This window comes from Cladosporium halotolerans, assembly GCF_011745625.1.
Source record: "Cladosporium halotolerans strain TM138-S3 chromosome Unknown Sca17, whole genome shotgun sequence".
Classification (NCBI taxonomy): Eukaryota; Fungi; Ascomycota; class Dothideomycetes; order Cladosporiales; family Cladosporiaceae; genus Cladosporium; species Cladosporium halotolerans.
The window spans coordinates 358660-381447 of record NW_027191468.1 but is presented as its reverse complement, the minus strand read 5'-3'; the positions used below and the strand labels follow the sequence as shown (position 1 = coordinate 381447).

At 57.0% G+C, this 22788-nt stretch overlaps 7 protein-coding genes across 7 annotated transcripts; 4 read left to right on the top strand and 3 right to left on the bottom strand.

The window, feature by feature from the left end:
- Nucleotides 1-380: 380 nt before the first annotated feature.
- Nucleotides 381-3827, top strand: WHR41_05077 (uncharacterized protein; the record flags this gene model as incomplete). The annotated part of the gene is made up of 1 exon (XM_069373682.1): nucleotides 381-3827. One exon carries the CDS (start codon nucleotides 381-383, stop codon nucleotides 3825-3827), a length of 3447 nt encoding a protein of 1148 aa, XP_069228932.1.
- A 233-nt stretch (nucleotides 3828-4060) lies between these two features.
- On the bottom strand, nucleotides 4061-6242 carry WHR41_05076 (uncharacterized protein). Its single transcript, XM_069373681.1, has 2 exons — nucleotides 5799-6242; nucleotides 4061-5737 (listed from the first exon to the last, which is right to left on the bottom strand). The coding sequence occupies exons 1-2, from the start codon at nucleotides 5926-5928 to the stop codon at nucleotides 4260-4262; spliced, it is 1608 nt and encodes a 535-aa protein (XP_069228931.1). The 5' UTR covers nucleotides 5929-6242; the 3' UTR covers nucleotides 4061-4259.
- Nucleotides 6243-6719: 477 nt separating this feature from the next.
- WHR41_05075 (uncharacterized protein) lies at nucleotides 6720-9228 on the bottom strand. Its single transcript, XM_069373680.1, has 2 exons — nucleotides 7297-9228; nucleotides 6720-7236 (listed from the first exon to the last, which is right to left on the bottom strand). The coding sequence occupies exons 1-2, from the start codon at nucleotides 8968-8970 to the stop codon at nucleotides 7126-7128; spliced, it is 1785 nt and encodes a 594-aa protein (XP_069228930.1). The 5' UTR covers nucleotides 8971-9228; the 3' UTR covers nucleotides 6720-7125.
- A 156-nt stretch (nucleotides 9229-9384) lies between these two features.
- Nucleotides 9385-10481, top strand: WHR41_05074 (uncharacterized protein; the record flags this gene model as incomplete). Its single annotated transcript, XM_069373679.1, has 2 exons — nucleotides 9385-10099; nucleotides 10167-10481. Exons 1-2 carry the CDS (start codon nucleotides 9596-9598, stop codon nucleotides 10479-10481), a joined length of 819 nt encoding a protein of 272 aa, XP_069228929.1. The 5' UTR covers nucleotides 9385-9595.
- A 70-nt stretch (nucleotides 10482-10551) lies between these two features.
- WHR41_05073 (uncharacterized protein) lies at nucleotides 10552-12873 on the bottom strand. The gene is made up of 2 exons (XM_069373678.1): nucleotides 12193-12873; nucleotides 10552-12140 (listed from the first exon to the last, which is right to left on the bottom strand). Exons 1-2 carry the CDS (start codon nucleotides 12746-12748, stop codon nucleotides 10843-10845), a joined length of 1854 nt encoding a protein of 617 aa, XP_069228934.1. The 5' UTR covers nucleotides 12749-12873; the 3' UTR covers nucleotides 10552-10842.
- A 312-nt stretch (nucleotides 12874-13185) lies between these two features.
- WHR41_05072 (uncharacterized protein) lies at nucleotides 13186-17500 on the top strand (the record flags this gene model as incomplete). Its single annotated transcript, XM_069373677.1, has 2 exons — nucleotides 13186-16117; nucleotides 16335-17500. 2 exons carry the CDS (start codon nucleotides 13186-13188, stop codon nucleotides 17498-17500), a joined length of 4098 nt encoding a protein of 1365 aa, XP_069228971.1.
- A 3330-nt stretch (nucleotides 17501-20830) lies between these two features.
- WHR41_05071 (uncharacterized protein) lies at nucleotides 20831-22763 on the top strand (the record flags this gene model as incomplete). Its single annotated transcript, XM_069373676.1, has 5 exons — nucleotides 20831-21065; nucleotides 21128-21283; nucleotides 21373-21398; nucleotides 21454-21864; nucleotides 21921-22763. Exons 1-5 carry the CDS (start codon nucleotides 21002-21004, stop codon nucleotides 22761-22763), a joined length of 1500 nt encoding a protein of 499 aa, XP_069228933.1. The 5' UTR covers nucleotides 20831-21001.
- Between the last annotated feature and the right edge of the window lie 25 nt (nucleotides 22764-22788).

Below are 22788 nucleotides of genomic sequence, written 5' to 3'. Positions count from 1 at the left end.
CCAAAGCCGAAGGGCAGGGCAGCTCGCGCGCGGCCGTTGACTTTCTGCCCGTGCTGGACCAAGCGTTTGCGGGGGACGAGCGGCTCTCTGGCTGTGGCTCCACACACGCCGCCGCCGCCGCCGACGTGAGGGAGAGAGAGGAACGCTTCTTTGTCGCGAACCCACGACGCCACACGTTTCAGAAATTCCCCACGCATTGGTGCGACGAGCATTACCTCGCCGAGGCATCCTCTTACAGCTGAGCAGATTTTCTGGGATTTGGAGGTTCGCTGCGGGACTGGGCGCAGCGGACAATGCTGCTGTGAGAGTTGTGGTTTGTTGGGCCTGGTCTGCTTTTGACGCGGCGGAAAGAGAAAAGCTTTCTTTCGCGACGCTGAGATATGCCTGAGGATGGAGGTGGTGCTGTGAAGGAGCCGGGGCAGGAAGTCAAGGTGGAGAAGAGCGAGGGCGCGACGGAAGCGAAGGTGGTGCAGGAGAAGGTCGAGCCTCCCGAGGCGGACGAGTTTGGGTTGCCCATAAGGCCTGCCAGGCGACGGGTGTACAATAATGAGGAGAGTGGCGTGGAAGATGGAGGCAAGGCTGCTGTCAAAGAAGATCCGAAGGGAAAGGCGCAGGAGGGCGATGGGGCAGCAGATGGGAAAGATGCGGTGACCAAGCCAGACGAGACGAAAGACAACGCGCTCAAAGCAGATGCTGCAGTTGCTACGACAGACATGAAGGAGGGCCCGTCGAAACCAGATTCTTCGCACCCCGACAAGGAGGGACCGCCCTCAAGTCCCCGTAAGAGCGACGAGAAGGCGCGCGGTCATGCGTACAAGAAGTCGACCGGCGCATCGGAATGGTCGCATCAGGCAATGGCGCCGCATGCTGAAGAAGAAGACGAGAAAAAGGACGAGCTCGAGTGGCAAGAGATGCCCTCTCTGGCGACGTTTCGGCAGTACGACGACTGGGGCAAGGTTACCGCGAAAGCCTTTGACGAAGTTGATGATGAATCAATGGCATATGGACAGCTCGGAGGTGCTGCGAAGGGCTATACCCGAGTACAAGAGGACGAAGATGCGCAGTCGGCGACAAGCATGGATGACAATACGGCCTATTTGTTTAAGGAAGGATATGCCCGTAATGCCCTGGACGAAGAAGACGAAGCACGAGACCTAATTTCACAAATGCAGACGACGAAAGATCTCCTCACCGAAGGACAGAGAGTAGCGTACGTTGGGTTGGTCAGGCTTTCAATGTTCCAAATGGTCGCGAATCTTGAATCTCTACCACGAACGAAAGGCGCGAGGAAAATAATCGATGTGGCCATCGAAGCGACGAAGATGTGGTCTCAAAAGATGATGGTACGTCTTTACAGCCACATGGAGATCTCGACTCAAGAGCAAGTCATGGTTGAACAATTGGCCGAACACGGTCTCAAACCCGCAGACCTCACGCCAGCGTTGATGCAAAATGCAAGAGTCAAGAACCCAGAAGCGGAGACGAACCCTCAGTCAGGAGCGCAGTCTGAGGCGGCATCAGTTTCTTCCGCTCGCCCTTCCATTGGATCGCCTCGACCGTCGAGCGTGAATGAGGATCGCAAGTCCGCGACCAACCTTGCTTCGCTCGAAACTCCCGTTGTCCATGAGGACGCGCCCGCCTCAGGAATGTCAACACCGCCTCCCGCTTACGAGCAGCACAATGCTGATGACCTGCATTTCGAGGACTCGGAGAAGCTGGCCGATAATAAGAATATCGACCTTGATCTCCGGTGGACTGTACTTTGTGATTTGTTCTTATTGCTCATCGCGGATGCCACGTACGACTCTCGCTCGCGCGTGCTCTTGGAACGCGTCGGAGACGCGCTGTCGGTGCCTTGGCAAGAGATATGTCGCTTCGAGAAGCGTGTCACAGATGCCTTGGAGATGCAGGAGCAGGCTGACAAGGAGACGTGGAATGAAGATGATCATCTTGAAGCGCGCAAGAAGGCCATGCGCAAGAAGAGATTGATGGTCATGGGCCTGTGCACCGTTGGTGGTGGCTTGGTCATCGGTCTAAGTGCTGGATTCCTGGCACCCGTTATTGGGGCTGGACTCGCAGCAGGCTTCACTTCCATCGGCGTAGCGGGCACTTCAAGTTTCCTCGCTGGTACAGGCGCTGCTGCGCTCATTGGTACGACTGGTGCCATTACGGGTGGCACCGTCGGTGTCAGAGCAAGTGATCGCCGCACTGGCGCTGTGAAGACTTTTGAGTATCGCCCACTGCACAACAACAAGCGCGTAAATCTCACAGTCACGGTAGCTGGCTGGATGACCGGAAATGTCGACGATGTTCGATTACCGTTCTCGACAGTGGACCCAATCATGGGTGATATTTACTCTGTGCATTGGGAACCCGAGATGCTGAAAAGTACTGGTGCTACGATGGCAATCTTGGGCACCGAAGCACTCACACAAACCGTTCAGCAGGTCCTGGGTGCCACCTTTTTGGCCACTCTCATGGCTGGACTGTCCCTACCACTTATTCTCACGAAGCTCTCATACCTGATCGACAATCCTTGGACAGTTTCCATCGCGCGCGCAGATGCTGCGGGACTGATTCTAGCAGACTCGATCATCGACCGTAATCTCGGTGTTCGGCCAATCACGCTTATCGGATTCTCTCTCGGAGCACGCGTGATCTTCTCCGCCCTCAAGGAACTCGCGCGCCGCGGTGGCCTTGGCCTGGTGCAGAATGTCTACATCTTCGGCTCGCCCATGGTCTTCAAGCAAGACGAATGGCTGAAGGCTCGCAGCGTAGTCTCGGGCAGATTCGTCAACGGCTACGCGACAAACGACTGGATCTTGGGTTACCTGTTCCGCGCTACGAGCGGTGGTGTTATGCGCGTCGCCGGCCTGAGCGAGGTTCAGATACCCACGATCGAGAACTTCAACGTCACTGCCGAAGTGCCCGGTCACATGGCATACCGAGCCAAGATGCCTATCCTGCTTCGCAAAGTCGGTTGGGAAGTGGAGTCCGACGAGTTCGCCGAAATCGAAGATCCGGACCCAGACAACCACGAGCGACGCCAGCGCGAGCTCATCAACGAGATCGAAGAGGCTCGCCGGCAGCTGGACGAGAAGCCGGAGAAGAAGGGCTTCCTCGCCCGCTTCTCGCGCAAGAAGGCGGCGCAGAAGAAAAACTGGGAAACGTACGACGAGTCGAGCACGCGCATCGACCCCTCCAAAGACCCCGAGAAGATCGTGCACGAGAACAGCAACGTCATGTTCGACGTCGAAGCCATCCGCAAGGAGGCTCTCGAGCTGGCGAAGAAGAACCCAAGCGACATCGAGGAGATCAAGGCTCACATGCAGGTCCGCGAGATCCAGAGCACACTGCCGCCCATGAAGATCTCCAGCCCTGGCACTTCGCCTGCCCTGCCCAAAGAGCCCGGTGCAGCCGCTTCCGGCAGCGATTCTCCGAGAGGCCCCCTACGGCACACGCAGAGCTACGGCGGCTCGGGCCACTTGGACTACGGATCTCCCAGGCCCGGCTCATCCACCGGCTACAATTCGCCAGGCTATGGCACACCAAGGACAACCGAATCGCACGACGACTCGCAGGTCACCATGTCTTTCGAACACTCGCCTGACAAACGATCCCAAGACAATGACTGGGGTTCCTCGAATGGCTCCGCCGATCACCCAGGTCTAGGCCGCTCAGCGACCACCGCGCCTTCTTACGGCGCAGCTGCAGCAGGTGCAGGCGTCGGTGCTGGGACAGGTGCGGCGGCGTCTGGCAGTAATCCTTGGGCTGACGAAGAGGATGATTTCGGGAAGGAGAAAGAGGTCGAGATGTCATTTGAGTAGAGTGGGGCCTGATGCTTCCAGAAATTTGGCAGGCGTTTCTGGCGTTCTCTGATTCATGGATTATGATGGGGACGCGTTGTACAACACCTACGCATTGCACGGTGTTTTTTCGGGTGCATTCTTGGTACTTTTGAATTTTGGTTATCAGGAGGCGAAGAGACTATTATCTCGTTCTCTGGTTGTTGGATGGATTATATTTCTTTCGGTGGTCGTTGAATAATTTGACTGCACGGCGATGTGAATAGTCAGCTTTATTCCTAGGGCTCTATTCATGTACATATCTTGAACACTGAAGCCAGACAAGAAGTCTCGCCAACCAATAAGACTCACCAACCTGAATCTTCTAAGCGACACACTGTACACAGCCCTGCCAAAATCATCACAGCTCTGCTCTGGGCTCAAAGTCCCTCTCCAAACGCCCTCCACCACCAATCAAGCCAACCAAAGCAACGCCGCGAACGACCACGGCAACAACGCATCCCAATTCACCCACACCATCTCCTCCTTCAGCTCCCTCTCAACCTTCCTACACCACTCCAGCCTCTCTCCGCGGCCCGACAGCTCATACCACTTTTCCGCAAAATGCAGCGGCGCCCGCGCCGCCAGGCCCCGACTGATGCAGCCCCCGCAGTACTCTTCCAGACTCGCGAGGCTCCTGCACAGCAAGGCTGCGAATCTATCCGCTTCTGCGGAGAAGTCTGTTCTGGGCTCCGGGCGGAGATTGGGAGGAAGCAGGGGCTGGAGGTCGTGCAGACACGATGCCGTGAGCAGTCTCGCGACCCAGTAGAAATTCATGGTCATGCCTTCGAGGTAGCTGCTGAAGGGGAGGGGTTCGGATGGAGTGAGGGGATGGGGAGAGGCGCAGGCGCGCAGGATTTCTTTGCTCGGGTTGAATTTCGTGAGCCAGCAGAAGAGGGATTCTTCGAGATGGAGCAGGGCGTGCCAGATCGATACGAGTGCGTTCTTATCGTTGGACTGCGTGACGCGGACGGCGTCTGTTGAATGCAGGAGAGCGGGAAGGCGGCCGGTTAGTTGGAGCAAAGCGTCCACACTGCCTGGCTTCGTGTTTTTGCCGCGAGACTTGAGGGCTTGCTCTCCGAACAGTGGTAATCGGCGGTCTACGAGGGCTAGGATCAAGTCCATTTGGCCGTATACCATGAATAGCCAGGAGGCCGAGTGCGGTGAGGGCTGCTCGCGATACTCTCCTCGCATGATCCCGGCGAGACCCGCAAGGTGCCGTGTCCAATTTTCTCCGTCTGCCACGGAAGAGACAGGACGGTAGACTTCGCAGAATAGGAGATTGAGCGCCGTTGCAAGAATGCCTTCAGGAGCCAGATCGGGCTTTTGTAGTTCTTGCCTGAGTGCTGATACCGTGGCGAGATGCCTTTTGCGCCCTTCGAGCAGCAATCGGTCGTCTCCGGTTGTGCACCCGATGTTCAGCAAGCCTATGGCATCGTTGCCCAAGCCCATTGGCGTCGTCCAAGGAATCATCCAGCTGCTCATCATGGTAACGATGGCAGGAGAGTACCAGTCGTTTTTGGGGTATATCGTTCGGATACAGCTGTCGGCGCCTTTCATACGAAAGAAGATGGGACTGCGCACAGCGGTTATCACAGCTTGCTCGAGATACTGGCGGGACTGCTGGCTCTGTATGTAGGCGAGCATTCGCTTGCCGGGGCTTGCATCCTCGACTTCCTCGTTGGGAAGAAGTGCGCTGATCGATGGATTGCGCAGACTTGGCGAGGACTCCAGCGAGGCGGTCCGTTTGTGTGGTCGCCGTGGTGGACTCTCTGGATCTTCGGACTTCAATCGCTTTGTGGGTTCTCGGATGGGTAATTCTTTAGATGTCTTGTCGGACGTTCGGTCCGGAATGTTATCTTCCGACTGGGCATTGATACTCTTACGATAGGCTGTACCCAGTCAGTACTGTGTCTCGAGTTCTATATCCAATATTCCCAAAGCTGCTCTTACCCATGACAGCTTCCGCTCTTTGCCGGCGTCGAAAGTGTTTCATCGCTTGTGACCGAACCGTTGACACAGTAGCCGAGTTCGACCTCTTGTGCCCATCCACCTGAACCCATAGCAGCTCATGGCCGTTCATCTTGACAGCCTCCAATGATTTTCGCTGAAGCTGCAGGTACTTGTCCGCTCAAGCATCGAGGACGAAAGACCTTATCACCCGGGACCTGAGGCTAGTTCCAGACTGATTTTGTGTCACGCCACGTCTTTAGGGAATAACCGCTGGAGAAAATCCGGAAAACGCCAATCGACGGGTTTCCGCAGAACAGGTAAACGCCATCAAATCCTCCACACGACATGTCGTCGTCAAGCCCGAGTTCCAGACCGCGGCTACCGCGCATCCTCAGAACCCACCCGGTACGTCAAGGGCAGCCCGGATCGACCACGCGAACCCTACCTGATGGAACATCCCGCCCTGGTGTCGCGACGATCGGCATGCCGGGATACCTTCGGCCGACCCGAAGGATCGAGGGGCCAAGTCGAGCACAAGCTCAATCCGTCCTAGCACGACCGCGGGGCCCGCTCCGGGGGCGATCCTAGAAACCGATCTCACTTGGATCGCGAGGTGGTTGTGATAGGGTCAACGGTGTTGTATCTAGATCAAATGTTTCTGGGAGTATCTCAATGCTGAGGTGGCGTTTGAGTCGTGCAATCAAAGCGGCTATAACAGCGAAGAAAGCGACTCAGATATGCGCCATGACAGGACAAGACAACCGATGCAGTTCCAAGGCGCGGCCCTTGAGCAGGAGCAACGTTGCCCTAAGATGAAGTTTCCGATACGAGTTCATTCTCACTAGCGATATGGCGTACCTCTTGCGCTATTAGGGCAGGATGCCTCAAGAGGGTAGTCACATGTGAAGAGCTTGGGTCACGCTCGGTGGAAGAAGTTCTGCGGGCCAATGCGAACATCGAGCCCAAGCTATTTCACTACTGTTTCATAATGCCATGCCATGGGATAATTGATACATGGATAACATGACAGAATCAAAAGAAGCCTCCTTCCCGCTCCAACCCAACAGCGTTTATCACAAGTTGACATTACGCACCCTCTTCGCGAGCCCGTTCGCGACATCATAGTCGGCGCTGCGCTTGCTCGGCCGCTCCTTCAGCGCGTCTATGATAGTAAGCAGCGACATCCACCCTAATGCATCAGAAAGTAAATGTTAGTTAATCCGGTACGGTAGGAGGGTAGAGGCAGATGGGAACAAGGCCCTCATCTCCGGGCGGTGGAGGCGCGCATGCGGAGAAGAAGACTTGGATCGTGAAGCTTTGTTCCCATCTACATCTGCAGGATCGTTTCGAGAGTGGCCCAACCTGGCGAGTGCATGAGCTGCGCGCCGAGCGCGGCGTCTTTCGTTGTTGCAACGCGGCAGAGAAGGGAGAATTCGTTCTGTTGTTGCGCACGCGGTGGTCAGTAACCATTCTCAGAGCAGGGGCTAGTGTCACTTACTTTGCTTAAGACGTCGAGATTGCTGATGAAAGAAAGCAGATGGAAGTCGGAGACTGCAACAACTCCCTGGGCTTGATCCAGAGCGACGCGGTTGGAACCAGCCTTCAGCTGCTTTTGAAGCTCTCTAGGCTCCTGCGATTCGCCGATGAGTTCACGGTTCTCGACTGCGAAGTTGTTCTTTGCAAACAGGGGTTGTGATTGAAGGGGGAAGCCGTGGGTAAGAGTGATGAGTAGGTACTCCACGGGGAAGGATGGCTTCGCGTTTTCCTGTACTCGTGCACCGTACTCGTTGATGCGCGTGTAGAAGACTTCGGGGATGTACCGGACGCGGCCAAGCTCGTTCTCCTCGTTCTCATCCTGTACGAGCATGACAGAGGGCTCTGCTGAAGGCTCAATAATGTCGGCGCGCACCATCTCCACGGCAGAGTTGCTGGCCTGATAAGCAGACACCGCGATTTGACCTTCATCGTCACCGGAAATCACACAGGTAACAAAATTTGAGCCAAACCGGCCTGTGTCACTCCATTTCGAAGGGCGAGGGTACTTTCCCTGGTAGCGGGCGGCGAAGATGATCTCGAGGGAGGAAAGGTAGTACGAGTCGATGTGGCGCTTGCAGACCGCTGTCTGATCCGGCTCAGTAGGAGGTACGAGATCGCTGAAGATGACACCGACTCGCTGAAGACCACAAAGCGCGGCTAGCTCGTCAATCTTTTCTTCATTCTCCCACTCGCGCAGCGTAACGCCGTCGACCTCGTTGATCTGGGGCGGCTCGTAGATAGCTTCCACGACGGCCTTGGTACCAAGGGGGACCTCATCATACTGCTCGTAACGCCCGTACATGAAACCGATGCGCTGACAGCCGGTCTGTCGCCAGAAGTCGATGAATCGGTTTACCACCTGAAAGTCCGCGAACTCTACGTGGTCGACCATGCGGTATTCTTGCGGCTGTAGCGTGATTGCAGAAGGCTGACATTTGGTGCAAATCCCTTGAGGGAAGGGTTTGTGGCCTGAAGGACATTGTGGGTTGACGCGGTAGTAGGGCTCGGAAAGAGGAGGCATGTAAGAGCTTCCTGAATCGTACTTGTTCTTTCCCTGGTTCAGTTTCCGCAGGTATGCATGGTATGACAGATGCTTGATCTTCTTCTCATCCAGATACTCCTTGTTGTAGGGTTCGATGGGCATGCAGTAGTCGCACATTCCCTTCGGCCCGTGTCTGCACATCTTCTCGTCCTTTTTCCGGTGTATCTTGCCATCTTGCTGATCTAAGCGGTCGTCAAGAGCGGACTGCTTGACCGTTTCCCAAGGGTTCTTGATGAGCTTTGCGTTGGCTCCCGTAGGTATAGGTATACTCGATACATCCTCCTCCTTGCTCACTTCCTTCCCATTCAATCTGCTACCCCCAGTGGAATGTCCATTTGTGGCGGCTGCCTCTTCCTTGTAATCGAGGAAGACTTGGGTTCCGTGGGTAAGACCAAGCTTGCCAAAGCTCACGCCCTTCAGTGCCTCAATAGGTCGAGAGTCCGCGCCGTGAGGCTTTGGGCTGATAGTGACAGAGGATGGCTGAGTGCCCGCTGGCAGTTTCTCCACGACTTGCGGTAGGATCGATGCAATATCGGTATCGGGCTCGACGGTGAGGCGGAACTGTCCGTTGCGACTTTGGAAACGCAGTATCATGATCGCGAAGTGTCGTGGGTAGTAGTTCTAGATACCAAGCGGGCGGCGATCGCTGGGGAGCTTCAAAAGTCGCTGCAGTTGTAGTTCACCGCAGTGACCAACAGACCTTTGTGTAGTACGTCCGTCGGAAAGATTGTGAATGCCCCAAATGACGGCTCGATGGGACGGCGAAAGATGAGGGAGGGTGTGTGGACGTCCGGTGCGTGTTGCAAATGAAAAGCGTAAGAGATCGTAAAGTGTTAACGGAAGTGAAGCTCTCGAAGGCGACTGTGACAACGTCACGTCACGGAAACAGCTGCAGGCGCGCCATGCGGGGAGCCCGCCCTACCGCAGAGCCGCACGAGGGCCACGGAACAGATCCGCGATTTGGGCGTTTCCTACTCCGAGGGGAAGACAGTTGTTTGAATGCATGCCCTGGCTGTCAAGGGCGATTTACGAGCAACTTCCTGTGCGATTATCTGCAACCGCACCTTGCGCCTCATATCCTGCGCAACAACCACTCTATTTTCCCCTTGAACGACGCATCTGGCATGACCGCATAAAAATACACACCAAACGAACACCTGTCGTACATCGACGAACAGCTCAAAGAAATCACGACAGCCTGAGAGGCACACCACCCACCATGGACAACGCAACAAACTCGACCTTCAACGGCACCTTCGACGGGAACGGCACATTCAATGGCACCTCCGGCGCCTTCACCCCGCCTGTCCCTAAACCCTTCTGGACCGGCCTGCTCCTCCCAACCGCCTACCTGATCATCCTCATCGGCTCCCTCTACAGCTTCTCGTCCGTCTACCGCCAGCGCCAGATCGCGCGCGCCAGCAAGCTCGAGCCATGGTTCCCGCAGCACGTCACGCGCAACATCTACCTCAGCCTCCTGCACCTGGACCCCGAGGCCGCCAGCGACGGCGAGAAGAAGCTGAGCAAGGTGCCGGACTCGGTGCTGAAGGCTGCGCTGCTGAAGCGCGCCGTCGAGGACATCCAGCGCATCGTGCAGCTGCGCCAGGCCAAGCCGGCGCTCCAGACGCTGGTGCAGAGGGGCTCGGTGGGCGATGAGTTGTGGCAGCGGTTTCAGCGCGCGGAGCAGGAGATGGAGCTTGAGGTGAAGGATGTCGTGAACGAGGTAAGCCGAATCGCGATCTTCTGCCGTACTCATATTCCATGCAGACACTGATATTTCTCTTCCACAGGCCAACGCCTTCGCCCCCAACTGGGGCCAAGTGATCTTCCAGTCCGCGAACGAAATCAACCAGAACATCATGCTGAAGAAGCGCATCGCTGAGATGCAGGCCGAGCTGGACTCCGACAAAGCGTGGTGGGAGAACAAACGCGCGGGGATCCAGGACCAGTTCATGAAAGAGCTCGAGGGCGACAGTGCGGATGCGGCGGCCGCGATCAACCCGCCCGTGGGGAGGAAGACGAACAGCGACGACGACGCGGTGCTAGTGGAGGCTGGGGGCCCGGCGCAGGCGCAGGGCGGAGGGAAGAAGAAGGGAAAGAAATGAGCTTGTTTTGGAATGGTTGTTGGCGCTTCTTTGTTTGAGGGCTGGTTGATTTGGGGGCGAGCGATGGGTCATGGTTGCATTTGCAGGAGTCTGGGTTAAGGTTTCTTAGATACCTGGTCTGACTCTGTCTGATCTTTTGACATCGGAAGAGGAAGAGGAAGAACACATCCATCGGCTTTTATATCTGGTAACGTTGCTTCCGTGTATCACGACGATTCCAGATTGTGTGATGCTTGCGCCTTCGAAATATTCATAATGCATTCCTAGGTATCTTCCGCATACACATGTCATACTCAAATGAAATCTGCTCCACCCCAGCCATTCTTGAACATCTTAATACAACCGCCCACTCAACCCCTTCTCACCAGTTAGAATCTCTGTTGGCACCACCCTGGGTACCATTCACCGGTCCCTCTTCACCTTGGTCCGCAGTGCCCCTATCAGCCGCAGCATCACTGCCATTGACAGCGCCGTAATTAGCCCTCTTCACACCCGAAGCGCGACCGGTGATGTCCTGCCAAGTCGCACCGAAGCGCCTACCGGTGCTAGCGAGCAGTCCCTCCTCTTCCTCCTCACGCAAGTCGTCGTCCACCTGCTCCTCGTCCAGCCTCGGCACGCGGAACAGCATGACGAGGAAGACAACGAGGAAGATGCCGAGGAAAGCGAACTGCGCCCAGAAGTCGACGACGCCGAGGAAGGGGAAGTTGACCGTAATGCGGTTGAGGAAGGTGCTGACGGCCGTCGGCGTGCAGACGAGGTCGCTGGCGGGGTTGTCGGCGCGCTCCGAGCAGGGCTTGATGGCTTTGCGGTGGTTGCTGCAGTCGGGTTGCTGGTCGCCGTGCATGGGGCGGTCGCAGTAGGTCTGGGCGCCGAATGTGGCGTATTGCGGGGCGACGATCATTGCGAGCGCGTAGTTCAGCGCGAGGACGATCAGGGTGAGGAGCACTGTGGCCATGAGCATGGCGTTGGGTGTCGTCTGCCCTTTGCGGATTCTGAAGAGGGTGATCCAGAGGAAGCGAATGCCCAATGTGGCCATGCCTACGACTGACGAGGCGAAGAACAGCATAGTCAGAAGGAGGAAGACAGTATAGTCGATGGGAAAGACACGGCTGGACACCGTGAGGATGTAATTGATCGGGTTGAAGATCTTCGTGTGTCCGAGAAGGAAGCCGCAGTGGGACCTGCAAACAGAGTTTTTGATCTTGTCGATGCAGGTGATCAGCATGCTGGCGAAGACGAAGAGAGAGACGAGAAGCAGAAGCAGGCCACCGAGAAGTTTCAGAGGGCGGAAGACAGCTTCAAGCTTGATCCAGGTGCGGACGAGGAAGTTGTGGCCCTCTCCGCTATTCTCAGAGGCAAGCCTCTCACGACGGACAAGGGTGCGCTCCTCACGGACGAGTGCCTCGAGTTCCCTTCGATCGCGGGAGTCAAGTCCGCCATCTCTACCTTCATTGCGGCCTTCCAGCTGCCTCTGACGCTCGCGGTTCTGCTCAAGCTGACTTGAAGTGGAAGCAGCGAGCTGCGGTGCGGACACTCTCGGCGCAGACTTAATGAGCGTGAGTGGCAGCAGAGCCAGACCAGGCGCAGTGTAACAGCAGTACAGCACTGTACCGATGGTGATGAGCACACCGACTGCGAAAGTCAAAGCACGCTCTCCATCTGCGAAACTGTCAGCTTGTCACCTCCTCGTGGGGACGCGTTCAGAACTCACGGTTTTCTGTCAAGAGATCCTTGAAGTAATCCAGATCACGGTGGTCGTCTCTTGCTTCCTTCGCCACCGGGATGAAGAAGCCAACCAAGAACAAGATCAGGCAAAGAGCAATGAAGACAATCGTGTACTTGAAAGCCCCCCAGAGTCTGTTGCCGACGGTCTGCGTGCCATCCTCGGTAGCGACCTCGTCGTATTCCTCGTACCAGAAGTAGGTGAAAGGCACGACCAGCAGGCACATGACAGCATCGAGGCTGTACAGCGTGTAGTAGACGATTTTCAGTTGGAACAGAATGTTGTCGACGGCGTCAGGAGTCGCCCAGTCCTTCTTTGCGCCAAGTTTGATGCTCGTGGTGGACGATACCAGCGCCACGTCCACGGGCAGTAGTAGCACAGTGGCGAGAAGAGACAACACTGTTATGAAGCATACCAGCGTCACCACGAAACCGCGCTCGTGGGGCTTCTGGTACACGAAGACGAAGATGCCCGAAATGAAGAACAGGATCGCCAGGCAGACGGCGTATGCCACCCAGATGAGGGAGGTCGCTATGAGCGCCATGGTGGCACAATGTCAGAACAGAAGCTGCAGCGGGCCAGGAAAAAGTGCCTGTCCGGTAGGCAGTGTATCCCTCGAAGACGGGATGTTGGTGAATAGTGAAGCAGACCTCATCAGACACCACTCGCGTCGAAACAGGAAAGCAGGCAAGCTCGAGACGTGCCCATCATGACGCCGTGGCGCTTGCTTCCTGCCGCCTGTGGCTGGTGTGCGGCTGAGGAGGGGCGGCGAGGACGGCTGGCCGGCGGACGGAAGCATGCCGCACCCTTGAGCTTGAGCTTCAGCTTCGAACATTTGGAGAGTCGCGTTGCGCTGGCTGTGAGGTTCAATCAATACGCGCCATTCCTTTGCTGTCCACTGACCAGAGCTCAGAAAGAGACTCAGTTGCCACGCAAGTGAGATTATGGAGTGAATGACCTATCGGCTCCAACACCGCGACAATGCAGTGCTACACGGAGCTCATTCCCCCTACGGCCGTTTCCCATGCGATCACTTTGCCCTTTCTTGCGCCGGATGAAGAGAACCTCATAGTCGCGAAGACCTCTCTTCTCCAGGTCTTCAGGTTGCGAAGCGCGCTACCGAATGCGACAGCGAATGGCGCAGCAGATGAAGACGAGACAGACGAGGGCACCGAGCGCAAGTTGAGCCTCGTGGGAGAATACACATTGTCGGGGACAGTGACTGCACTGAAGCGTGTCAAAATACTCAATGGGAAGTCTGGAGGCGACGCGATCCTTATTGCGAGCAGGGATGCGAAACTATCGCTGATCGACTGGGATCCTGAGAACCACCGCATCAATACCATCTCCATTCACTACTACGAAGGCGAAAACATCCCTGCCCAGCCATTTGGCCCGTCTCTCAGAGACACTGCTAGCATCCTGACGGTGGATCCAAGTTCAAGATGCGCTGCACTTCAATTTGGCCAGCGCCACCTGGCCATACTGCCCTTTCGACAACAGGGAGACGACCTTGCGGAGCTGGAAGTGGAAGCGGACAATGAGGATAAGCGGCAGGCGCAGCAGACTCTGGTCAACGGCGAATCTGTGCAGACTCCGTACAAAGCGTCCTTCGTCTCTACATTGACCCAAGTGGCACCGAATCTGACACACCCCGTGGATCTTGCTTTTCTCTACGAGTACCGTGAACCTACCCTAGGCATTTTAGCTTCCGCCTCACAGACTTCGAGTGCTCTTCTGGATCTGCGCAAGGATATCATGACATACACCGTTGGCACCTTGGATCTGGAACAACGGGCTTCGACCGTTCTTGTAGCCGTGCAGGGCCTCCCATCCGATCTTTGGAAGGTTGTTCCGCTTTCGCTGCCGGTCGGTGGTGCGTTATTGGTCGGCACCAACGAGTTCGTTCACGTTGATCAGAGCGGCAAGACCACCGCCATCGCGGTCAACGAATTTGCCAGCAAAGGCAGCGATTACGCGATGGCAGACCAATCAAGTCTCGGTCTGAAGCTGGAAGACTGCGAGATCGAGCCACTGAACAACTCCGCGGGCGACCTGCTTGTTGTTTTGCGCGATGGAACCCTTGCCATTTTGCGTTTCACTATGCAAGGCCGTAATGTGGGCGGTATGCAGGTCGTCAAGGTCGCTACAGGGAACGGCGGCGACTCCCCAGAGTCTGCACCCTCATGCGTGGCCTCGTTCCAGTCTGGCGAATTCTTTGTTGGAAGTGACCTCGGCGATTCGGTATTGCTCCGAAGCAACAACCCGACGACTGCAATCAGTCGTAAGCGATCTTATGCTCAAATGGCTCAAGACAACGAAGACGCGGATTCGGAGGATCAGGACAACGATGTGGAAGAGGACGACCTCTACGGAACAGCTCCCGCAGCGGCTCAGAAATCACAGTCTGCCGCGGCAGCAGCTGCCGCCCAGCCAGTCTCATCGTATCGATTCCGCGAAGTCGACCGACTACCCTCTTTGGGGCCGATCAATAACTTTTGCTTTGGCAAGCCGGCAGAATCCAATCAAAACGGACTTGACGCAGTTGCATCTGTGGGGCGTGACAGAGGAAGCCGCCTTGCTTTCTTGAACAAGCAGCTCATTCCTGAGTTTGGTCGCGAGAACGCAATCGATGGTGCCAAGAGTGTTTGGAGCATTGGTGCTGCAAGGGAGCCCTCAGCTTCCGAGGACTTGCATGACAACTACCTCTTCGTCTATAATGGCGAATCGACCAAGGCTTACGCTCGACCTGAGACCGAAGGTCAAAAAGAAGACGAAGATGCGATAAGCGGCCCGTACGTCGAGCGAACAGACACCGAGTTCGAGCAGGAAGGAGAGACCATCGATATCGGCACTCTTGCCAATCGCACACGTGTCGTCCAGTGCAGGGAGCATGAAGTACGGACATACGACGCAAACCTAGGGCTGAGTCAAATCATTCCCATGATTGACGAAGAATCGGAAGCCGAGTTGAAAATCGCTCATACATCGTTCTGCGATCCTTACTTGCTAGTTCTCCGGGACGACAGCAGCATACAGGTTCTAAAAGTCGAGAAAAATGGCGATGTTGAGCCTCTTGAGACTGAAGACGCTACTTTGAAAGAGTCTCGATGGCTGAGTGGTTGCATCTACAATGGCCGTCTCACACAACAGCAAGCCTCAGTGTTCTTGTTGCGGGAGGATGGCAATCTGCATGCTTTTTCTCTGCCAGAGCTGAAGCCCATCTTCACGGCACTGAACTTGTCCCACCTACCCCCCATCCTATCGACAGACAGCACTCAACGTCGCGTAGGCGCAAGGGAAACTTTGACCGAGCTCATTGTGGCCGACATCGGGCCTACAGATGCTAGCGATCCCTACCTGATTCTCAGGAACGCCACTGACACTTTCACGATTTACGACCCTTTCTATTTCCCCACGAAGCCTTCATCCAGCGACTGGCACAATAATTTGCGCTTCAGGAAAGTGCCCAACACGTACGTACCGAGGTACGAGTCGACACACGAAGAAGCCTCTCGCCTGGCGCCCTTGAGGTCAATAAATCTCGCAGGATACAACGTCGTATCCGTCTCAGGAAGCGCGCCTAGTCTCATTACAAAGCACGCGACTTCTCTGCCACGGATCGTCCCTCTGCGTCTACAGAAGTGCCGGGCCATATCGCCCTTGCATGTGTCTACATGTAACCGGGGCTTCGCTGTCCTCGACATTGATGGCAATCTGCAAGAGTGCAAGATTCCGACAGACGTGTGGTTTGGCACGGGATGGTCAGTTCGAAAAATGCCGCTGGGCGACCCTGTTGAGGAAGTGCGACAGATCTCCTACCACGACGGCAGGGGTTTGTACATTGTTGCAACATGCCGGCTAGTCGACTTCATGTTTGTGGAAGAAGACGGTCGGCATCCCGAGCAGGACGGTAAGTCTCCATTCTCTCTCCTTGACTCGTTCGCGCCACGAGCATATACGTCTACTTCGACTTCACATGGAGAGACGTCTATAGTTGGTGCAAGATCAACAGTCCCTTCTCAATCAGTTGTCGTACGACAGCTCGATTGGGCGTGACTTTATTAATCTAGAAGAGACATGCACTCATGTCAGCACTTTCACGCAACGCTCTTGCTAACACAAGACAGATATCGCCGTCCGCCCTCAAGTCCCACAATACACTCTGCACCTGCTATCAGCAAAGTCACGACGCATCCTGCATTCAGTAGAAATGCCTTACACGGAAACCATCACCACCCTTAAAGTCATGCAGCTCGAAGCATCAGAACTCACCCACGAGCAAAAGTCCCTCGTCGTCGTCGGCTCCGCCCAACTCCGCGGCGAAGACATGCCCGCCAAAGGCGCCCTGACCGTCTTCGAAATCCTCGACGTCGTCCCCGAACCCGACGACGCCGAAACCGGCGTCAAACTCCATGTCCTCTCCCGCGAAGAGCCCCGCGGCTCCGTCACCGCCATCGAGCCCTTCCTCGGCGGCCTCATCGGCACCGCGCAGGGCCAAAAGCTCATGGTCCGCGGCCTCAAGGAAGACGGCTCCTGCCTGCCCGTCGCCTTCCTTGACGCCCAGTGCCAAATGACCAGCCTCAAGACCCTCTCGCAGACCGGCCTCTGGCTCGGCGCCGACGTCTGGAAAGGTCTGTGGTTCGGCGCCTTCACCGAGGAACCCTACAAGCTCACCGTGCTCGGCAAATCCCGCTCGCACCTCGAAGTCGCCTGCGCGGAGTTCCTTCCTGCCGACGCCGGACACCTCTACATCCTCGCCGCCGACGCCCACGCTGACCTGCACGTGCTGCAATATGACCCGGAGAACCCCAAGTCCCTCTCCGGCTCCCGCCTCCTCCACCGCAGCACCTTCCACCTCGGCCACCACCCCACCTCCATGACCCTCGTGCCCTCCACCCTCGCCCCCTTCGCCGCCCAGCCCCTCCCGGACTCCTCCCCGGACCCCGCCTCCGCGCAGCAAACCCCCCTCTACCACGTCCTCACCACGACCCTCACGGGCTCCATCGGCCTCCTAACCCCCCTCGACGAGCCCAGCTACCGCCGCCTCAGCGCGCTCGAAGCGCACCTCGGCGCCGCGCTCGAGCACGCCGCGGGCTTGAACCCGCGCGCTTACCGCGCTGTGGAATCCGAGGGTTTTGGCGCCAGGGGTGTCGTGGACGGGAGTCTTGTACTGAGGGTTGGGGAGCTGGGGGCTGTGAGGCGGGCGGAGGTGCTGGGGCGCGCTGGGGGGGATGGGTGGGTTTTGAGGAGCGATTTGGAGATTTTGGGGGGTGGGGGGATTGGGTGGTTGTAGGATCGTTTAGTTCTTGGGTTTGGAGAGGGGAGGTAGGTGATTGTAGGGTTTTTGCTCTGTTCTGTTCTGTTTGGAAGGGTAGGGGTATGTTGGTTGGAAAGGGGACGGCTGCGTGTAGTTTTATCAGGCGGGATAGGCCGGAGCGCACGGCCCCTCCCTTTGTATTATTTTATTCTCGTGCTGTTCTATGCTATGCTGCTGTGTGTCATGCTTCGGTTTTGTAGTTGTTGTGTTGTATCGTGTAGTCGTATCGGTCGTGAGCGTATTATTTCTCCCTTCCCTTCCCTCCCAATCATCCGTCCCGTCATTCATCCCATTTCCCATGCCATACCTCATTCAAGGACACTCACTAACAAGCTGCACCTCCTGACAATTCTCGCCCGCCACCGCCGTCTCCGCAACACCGTAAAAGACCGCCTGCTGCTCGTCCGAAATCCCCTGCAACCCCGTGTTGTCGCAGACGAAAAACTTCTGCAGCGTACACTCGTCGTTCCCGCCGTTCGTCGTCCCCCAAGCCGGACACCCCGTCTGCGCCCTCACCTTCCTCCCCGCCATGCCACACGCGCCCCTCTCCTCAGACTCGTCGACTAAATCGACCAGCGGCGTGCCGCAGCCGGGCGTCGAGACGACGGGCGCGACGTCGGACGGGCCGGAGAGAGCGGAGGGGTCGATGTTGAAGCCGCGCTCGTAGGCCTGGTCGCTGTTGCCGGGCCAGAAGAGGAGCTTCTGGTTTGTGTTCCAGTTGGGCGCGTTGAAGGCTTCGCTTGCGTAGGCGCGGGAGGGGGCGAGGAGGGCGTGCGAGGTGCTGAGGGCGTCGAGGTAGCCGAGGGCGGTGGTGTTGGTGTTGTCGGGGTGGGGGAGGGAGCCGTTTGTGGCGGCGGCGGTGGAGTTGTTGGTCAGAGTGATGTTGGAGGCCGCGACGGGCTCGACGCGCAGGATGTAGGTGCCGGATGCTTGGTCTTTTTGGTTGGGGTAGTAGGAGCAGTCTTCTTGTCTGCGGGAGAGATGGCCTGTGGGGGCCGCGAGGGCGCTGCCGGCTAGGAGGGAGAGGAGGGTTGTGGTGTACATTGTTGCTTGGCGGGATAAACAAAGGGTGCCGATCAATGTTGCTAGAAATCAGATGCGTGATCGTGAGAAGAGCACAGGTTTACCTCAAGAGGTGGTTGGTAGATACGTTCAGAGCTCTTCAAGCGTGCAGCCACCCTCTTTAATCCAAGAGGCGTTGTCTCTCCCGGAGCAACACAAGCGTGCGCAAGGGTCTCGCCGATACCCGCTTTCTGCGTCATTTCAACCAAGAAAAGCTCACGATCCACTGATCTTCTCCGAGGAAGGCTAAAGTCTGGAGGTTTTGTGGAGTCGTCCAGGCTTGGTTGAGATCATTGGCTTCTCGCGTTTGTGTTCCTGCAGTGGCTGGCTGCAAGCGTACGGAATTGATGCTTGTCATGCTTGTGCTTGGAATTGGTGATCTGCAGGCAATTGTTGAGATGAAGACTATCGATATTCAACATCTGACGAGATTTCTTTTGCTGTTTTTGCTCAGGAATGCACCTTGGACATACTGTACTATAGCTTGAAATCTGGCAAATATCGTCACACTCGCACCATTGCGGTCATGCTGCAGCGTACATTGTTTCACACCCATGCGATTGAGATGAAGATCGCAGGTAAAGATCCTTCACCATCGACGACTCTCCGCTGAGTGATGTCAACAGAGCATGTGACGTGTGCGAACGTCTCAGGGGAACCTCGATGTCCAGGAATCGTACGTCAACGCCAAGACGAATTCCTCCCGACAGAGAGGTTTGTTGTGAAACTTGTGCAGTCAACGTTGTACGACGCGTTGAATTTCCTGACGGGGTAACCGCACCGAATGGTAGTAGAAGGTGACGGTGGTCTTGTGTCTCAGTAGGTCTTTGCTAAGAAAAGAAGCAATCGCGAGAGCGCTGTGGTCTGTGAGCGTCACGTCCGCTCGAAACGATGGCAATTGCAATGGTCAGCACAGATGTAATATCCGGTGTCCGATATGCGTCAAGACGCTTTCCTCCGACGCAGTTCCGCGTGGTGGGCCATGCGCAGCGGAAAACGCATGCACGGTACGGTGGGAAACAACCGTGATCGAAGGATCATGGTAAGTTTACAGTAATAACGCCGCCGACCGAAGCAAGCGGCAAGACAGACCGCGCGTAGGGCTGCGCCCACGTGAGGCGGCCACGTTGTTGGTCAAGGCTTCCGGCGGCGAAACCCTTCAATCTCCTGTAGCGACCGCGCCATGGACCTACGCAAGTCCGAGCGCGGCCGGTTGACACAGCCGGAGGAGAGATGATTATCGTGCAGACCCGGCCCAGGGGTGGAACGAAGAAAGAAAGAGCGAAAAAAGACGGGTAGCGAGCCTATGGGCCTGCGGTGTCGGTGGTGAAAGTTTGGGCAGCATGCGGGAAGTTGGAGCGCATGCATGAAATTGGAGCAGGACGCAGAGGCCGCAGTCTCATCACAAGTGGGGCGGGTTGTTTGCAGGATTGAACTCTCTTCAAGCGTCAGACAGTGGCAGGAATAGCCGTTGCTTGGTGGAGAGGTGAGGAGTATCGTTTGAAGTGTGAGAAGTAGAAGGCATTTTAGGAGTGGAGGATGGCTGGATGAGCGAGAACAGCGACTGGCCTAGCACATATTGTGTCACGTGTCCATGAGGAGCATCAGCAACAGTACCTACTCGGCTACTGCACATGATCTGGGTATTTCTTCGATGGCCCGCGGAAGGATTGGTGTGGCGCCAAGGCCTGCGCGCTCTCCATGGGCAAACCGCGTGCGCGCGGCGGTAGCGTGACAGAGCGTGACAGAGCAAGCGAAGTTCCGCCGGCGCTGCCGAGCCGACGCGAAGAGAAGAGGGACAGAAGCGCGCGAGCGGCCTTCGATGGTTTCTAGCGCGGCCGCGCCGGTCGACGAGCCCGCCGCCGCATCGCCATGCTTGCTTGCTTGCTTGCCTGCTTGCTCAGTAATCTGCGACTCGTGCCCTGCCATTCATTGTTCAGACTCCGCCGCTCCGACCGACACACCACTCCTCTCGCAGCGTACCTTCGTCCGCCCGCGCCCTCGCCTCACTGCCTTGCCGTACCGCTCCTTACTAATTGCCCCTCCCATTCGTCCTCGGCTCCGGCGTGCCGCAGCTATACCACTCTTACCACGTGCGCGGCGCCGAGGCAGCAGACGCCGACTCACTGCCCGCAGCCGGCGCCGTGTGTCTCGCGCGCTCGCCCACACGCCGCACCAGCAGGCCGGCCCTCGACCCAGCAGGGCCCGCGACGCCTCATCTGATCCTTTGCCTTTGCCTTTGCCTGCGCTCCGAGGGAGGAAGCGCCTGGAAACATAGCACACGACTCCTCCAACGCCACGCGCCACCTGCGACTGTACATCTCCTCCGCCGCCTCCGCCTTCTGATGACACCCTCGTCTGTATTCCCCACTTGCTCCCACCAGCCTGCACACTAGCCGCTTGCCCGCCTACACCATGCCCGCCATGCCGCTGGACGACGACAAGCGCCGCGACTCGAAGCGCGAAGATGCGCATTACGGTCAGCCACCCTCCGTTGTGATCACGGCGTGTACCTCATGCGACTGACCTGCGCCAGTACAGACGACTTGACTGCTCTTTCGCCCGAGCTTGACCGGGAGCTGCGGAAGCTGGAGCACATGTTCACCGTCGACGCCGCCAAGCTCAAAGAGGTCAGCCTGCAGTTCGAACATGAACTGCGTCAGGGTCTCTCGCGTGTATCGCGCTGTCTCCTACCCAGTAACGTCTCTCTGTCCTTGCAGCACTGCATCGCATCGCATTCGATGTATCGTGCTGCCTTTCGACCACCGTCGGCTAACCTCGATTAGGTCTCGAATCCGAAGGCGGCAATCTGGTAATGCATCCGTCTCGATCGTCGTCGTTGTGACTTGCACTAACGTCTCACGCAGCCTATGCTTCCGACATGGGTGCTTGGCTTCCCTTCAGGCCACGAATGTGGCGAGTACCTCACAATAGACCTTGGCGGCACCAAACTCCGGATTTGCTGGGTCACCCTTAACGAAGGCAAAGGCGAAAACCAATCCGACCAAGAAATCTACCACATCCCCAAAGACTACAAGGTCGGCACGGCCGACCAATTATGGAGCTTCCTGGCCGAATCCATGGAAGACTTCATGACGAAACGACATATCGAGCCCGAAGAAGGCACCGTCATTCCTCTGGGCTTCACATTCTCATATCCCGCCACACAAGAATACATCGACCAGGGTGTATTGCAGACGTGGACGAAAGGTTTCGACATCAAAGGTGTAGAAGGTCATGACGTTGCAGACCAATTACGGCAGGCCTTACACAAACGAGTCAGTTGTTTGAAGGTCCTCAACCAGTCCCAACCCAAGATGCTAACAAATCCCAGGGCTTACCAATCCAGATCGTCGCGCTCATCAACGACACAGTCGGAGCCATGATCGCCTCAGCATACAGCGACCCCAAAACAATAATGGGCGCCATCTTCGGCACAGGCTGCAACGCCTCCTACATGGAAAACTGCGGCTCGATCGCCAAGCTCGGCGGCCTGCCCGAGAACCTCCCCATGGCCATCAACTGCGAATACGGCGCCTTCGACAACGACCGGCGCATCCTCCCACGAACACCCTACGACAAAACAATCGACAAAGAATCCCCCCGCCCCGGCGAGCAAACCTTCGAAAAAATGTCCGCCGGCATGTACCTCGGCGAGATCTTCCGCCAAGTCCTTGTCGACCTGCACTCCCGCGGCCTCCTCTTCAAAAACCAAGACCCCTCAAAGCTCCTGACGCCCTTCATAATCAAAACCGGCTTCCTCGCCAACATCGAAGACGACGCCTCCCCGAGCCTAACCTCCACGCACGCCGCCTTCACCACCCTCCTCGCCCTCTCCCCCACCGCCGCGGAACGCCTCTTCGTCCGCCGCGCCGCCGCCCTCGTCGCCACGCGCGGAGCCCGCCTCTGCACCGCCGGCGTCAGCGCCATCTGCCGCAAAAAGGACATCTCCGCGGGCCACGTCGCCGCCGACCCCCTCGTGTACAACAACGCGCGCTTCAAGGCGCGCTGGGCGCAGGCGATGGCGGAGGTCTTCGACTGGGACGAGGCCAGGGACGAGGACCCGATCGTCATGACGGCTGCGGCGGACGGGTCGGGCTTGGGCGCTGCGGTTATCAGCGCGATGACTCTGGAGAGGGTTGCGAGGGGGGACGCGACGGGGTTGAGGCCGGAGTGATGTTTGGGGGTTTTGTATTTTGTTT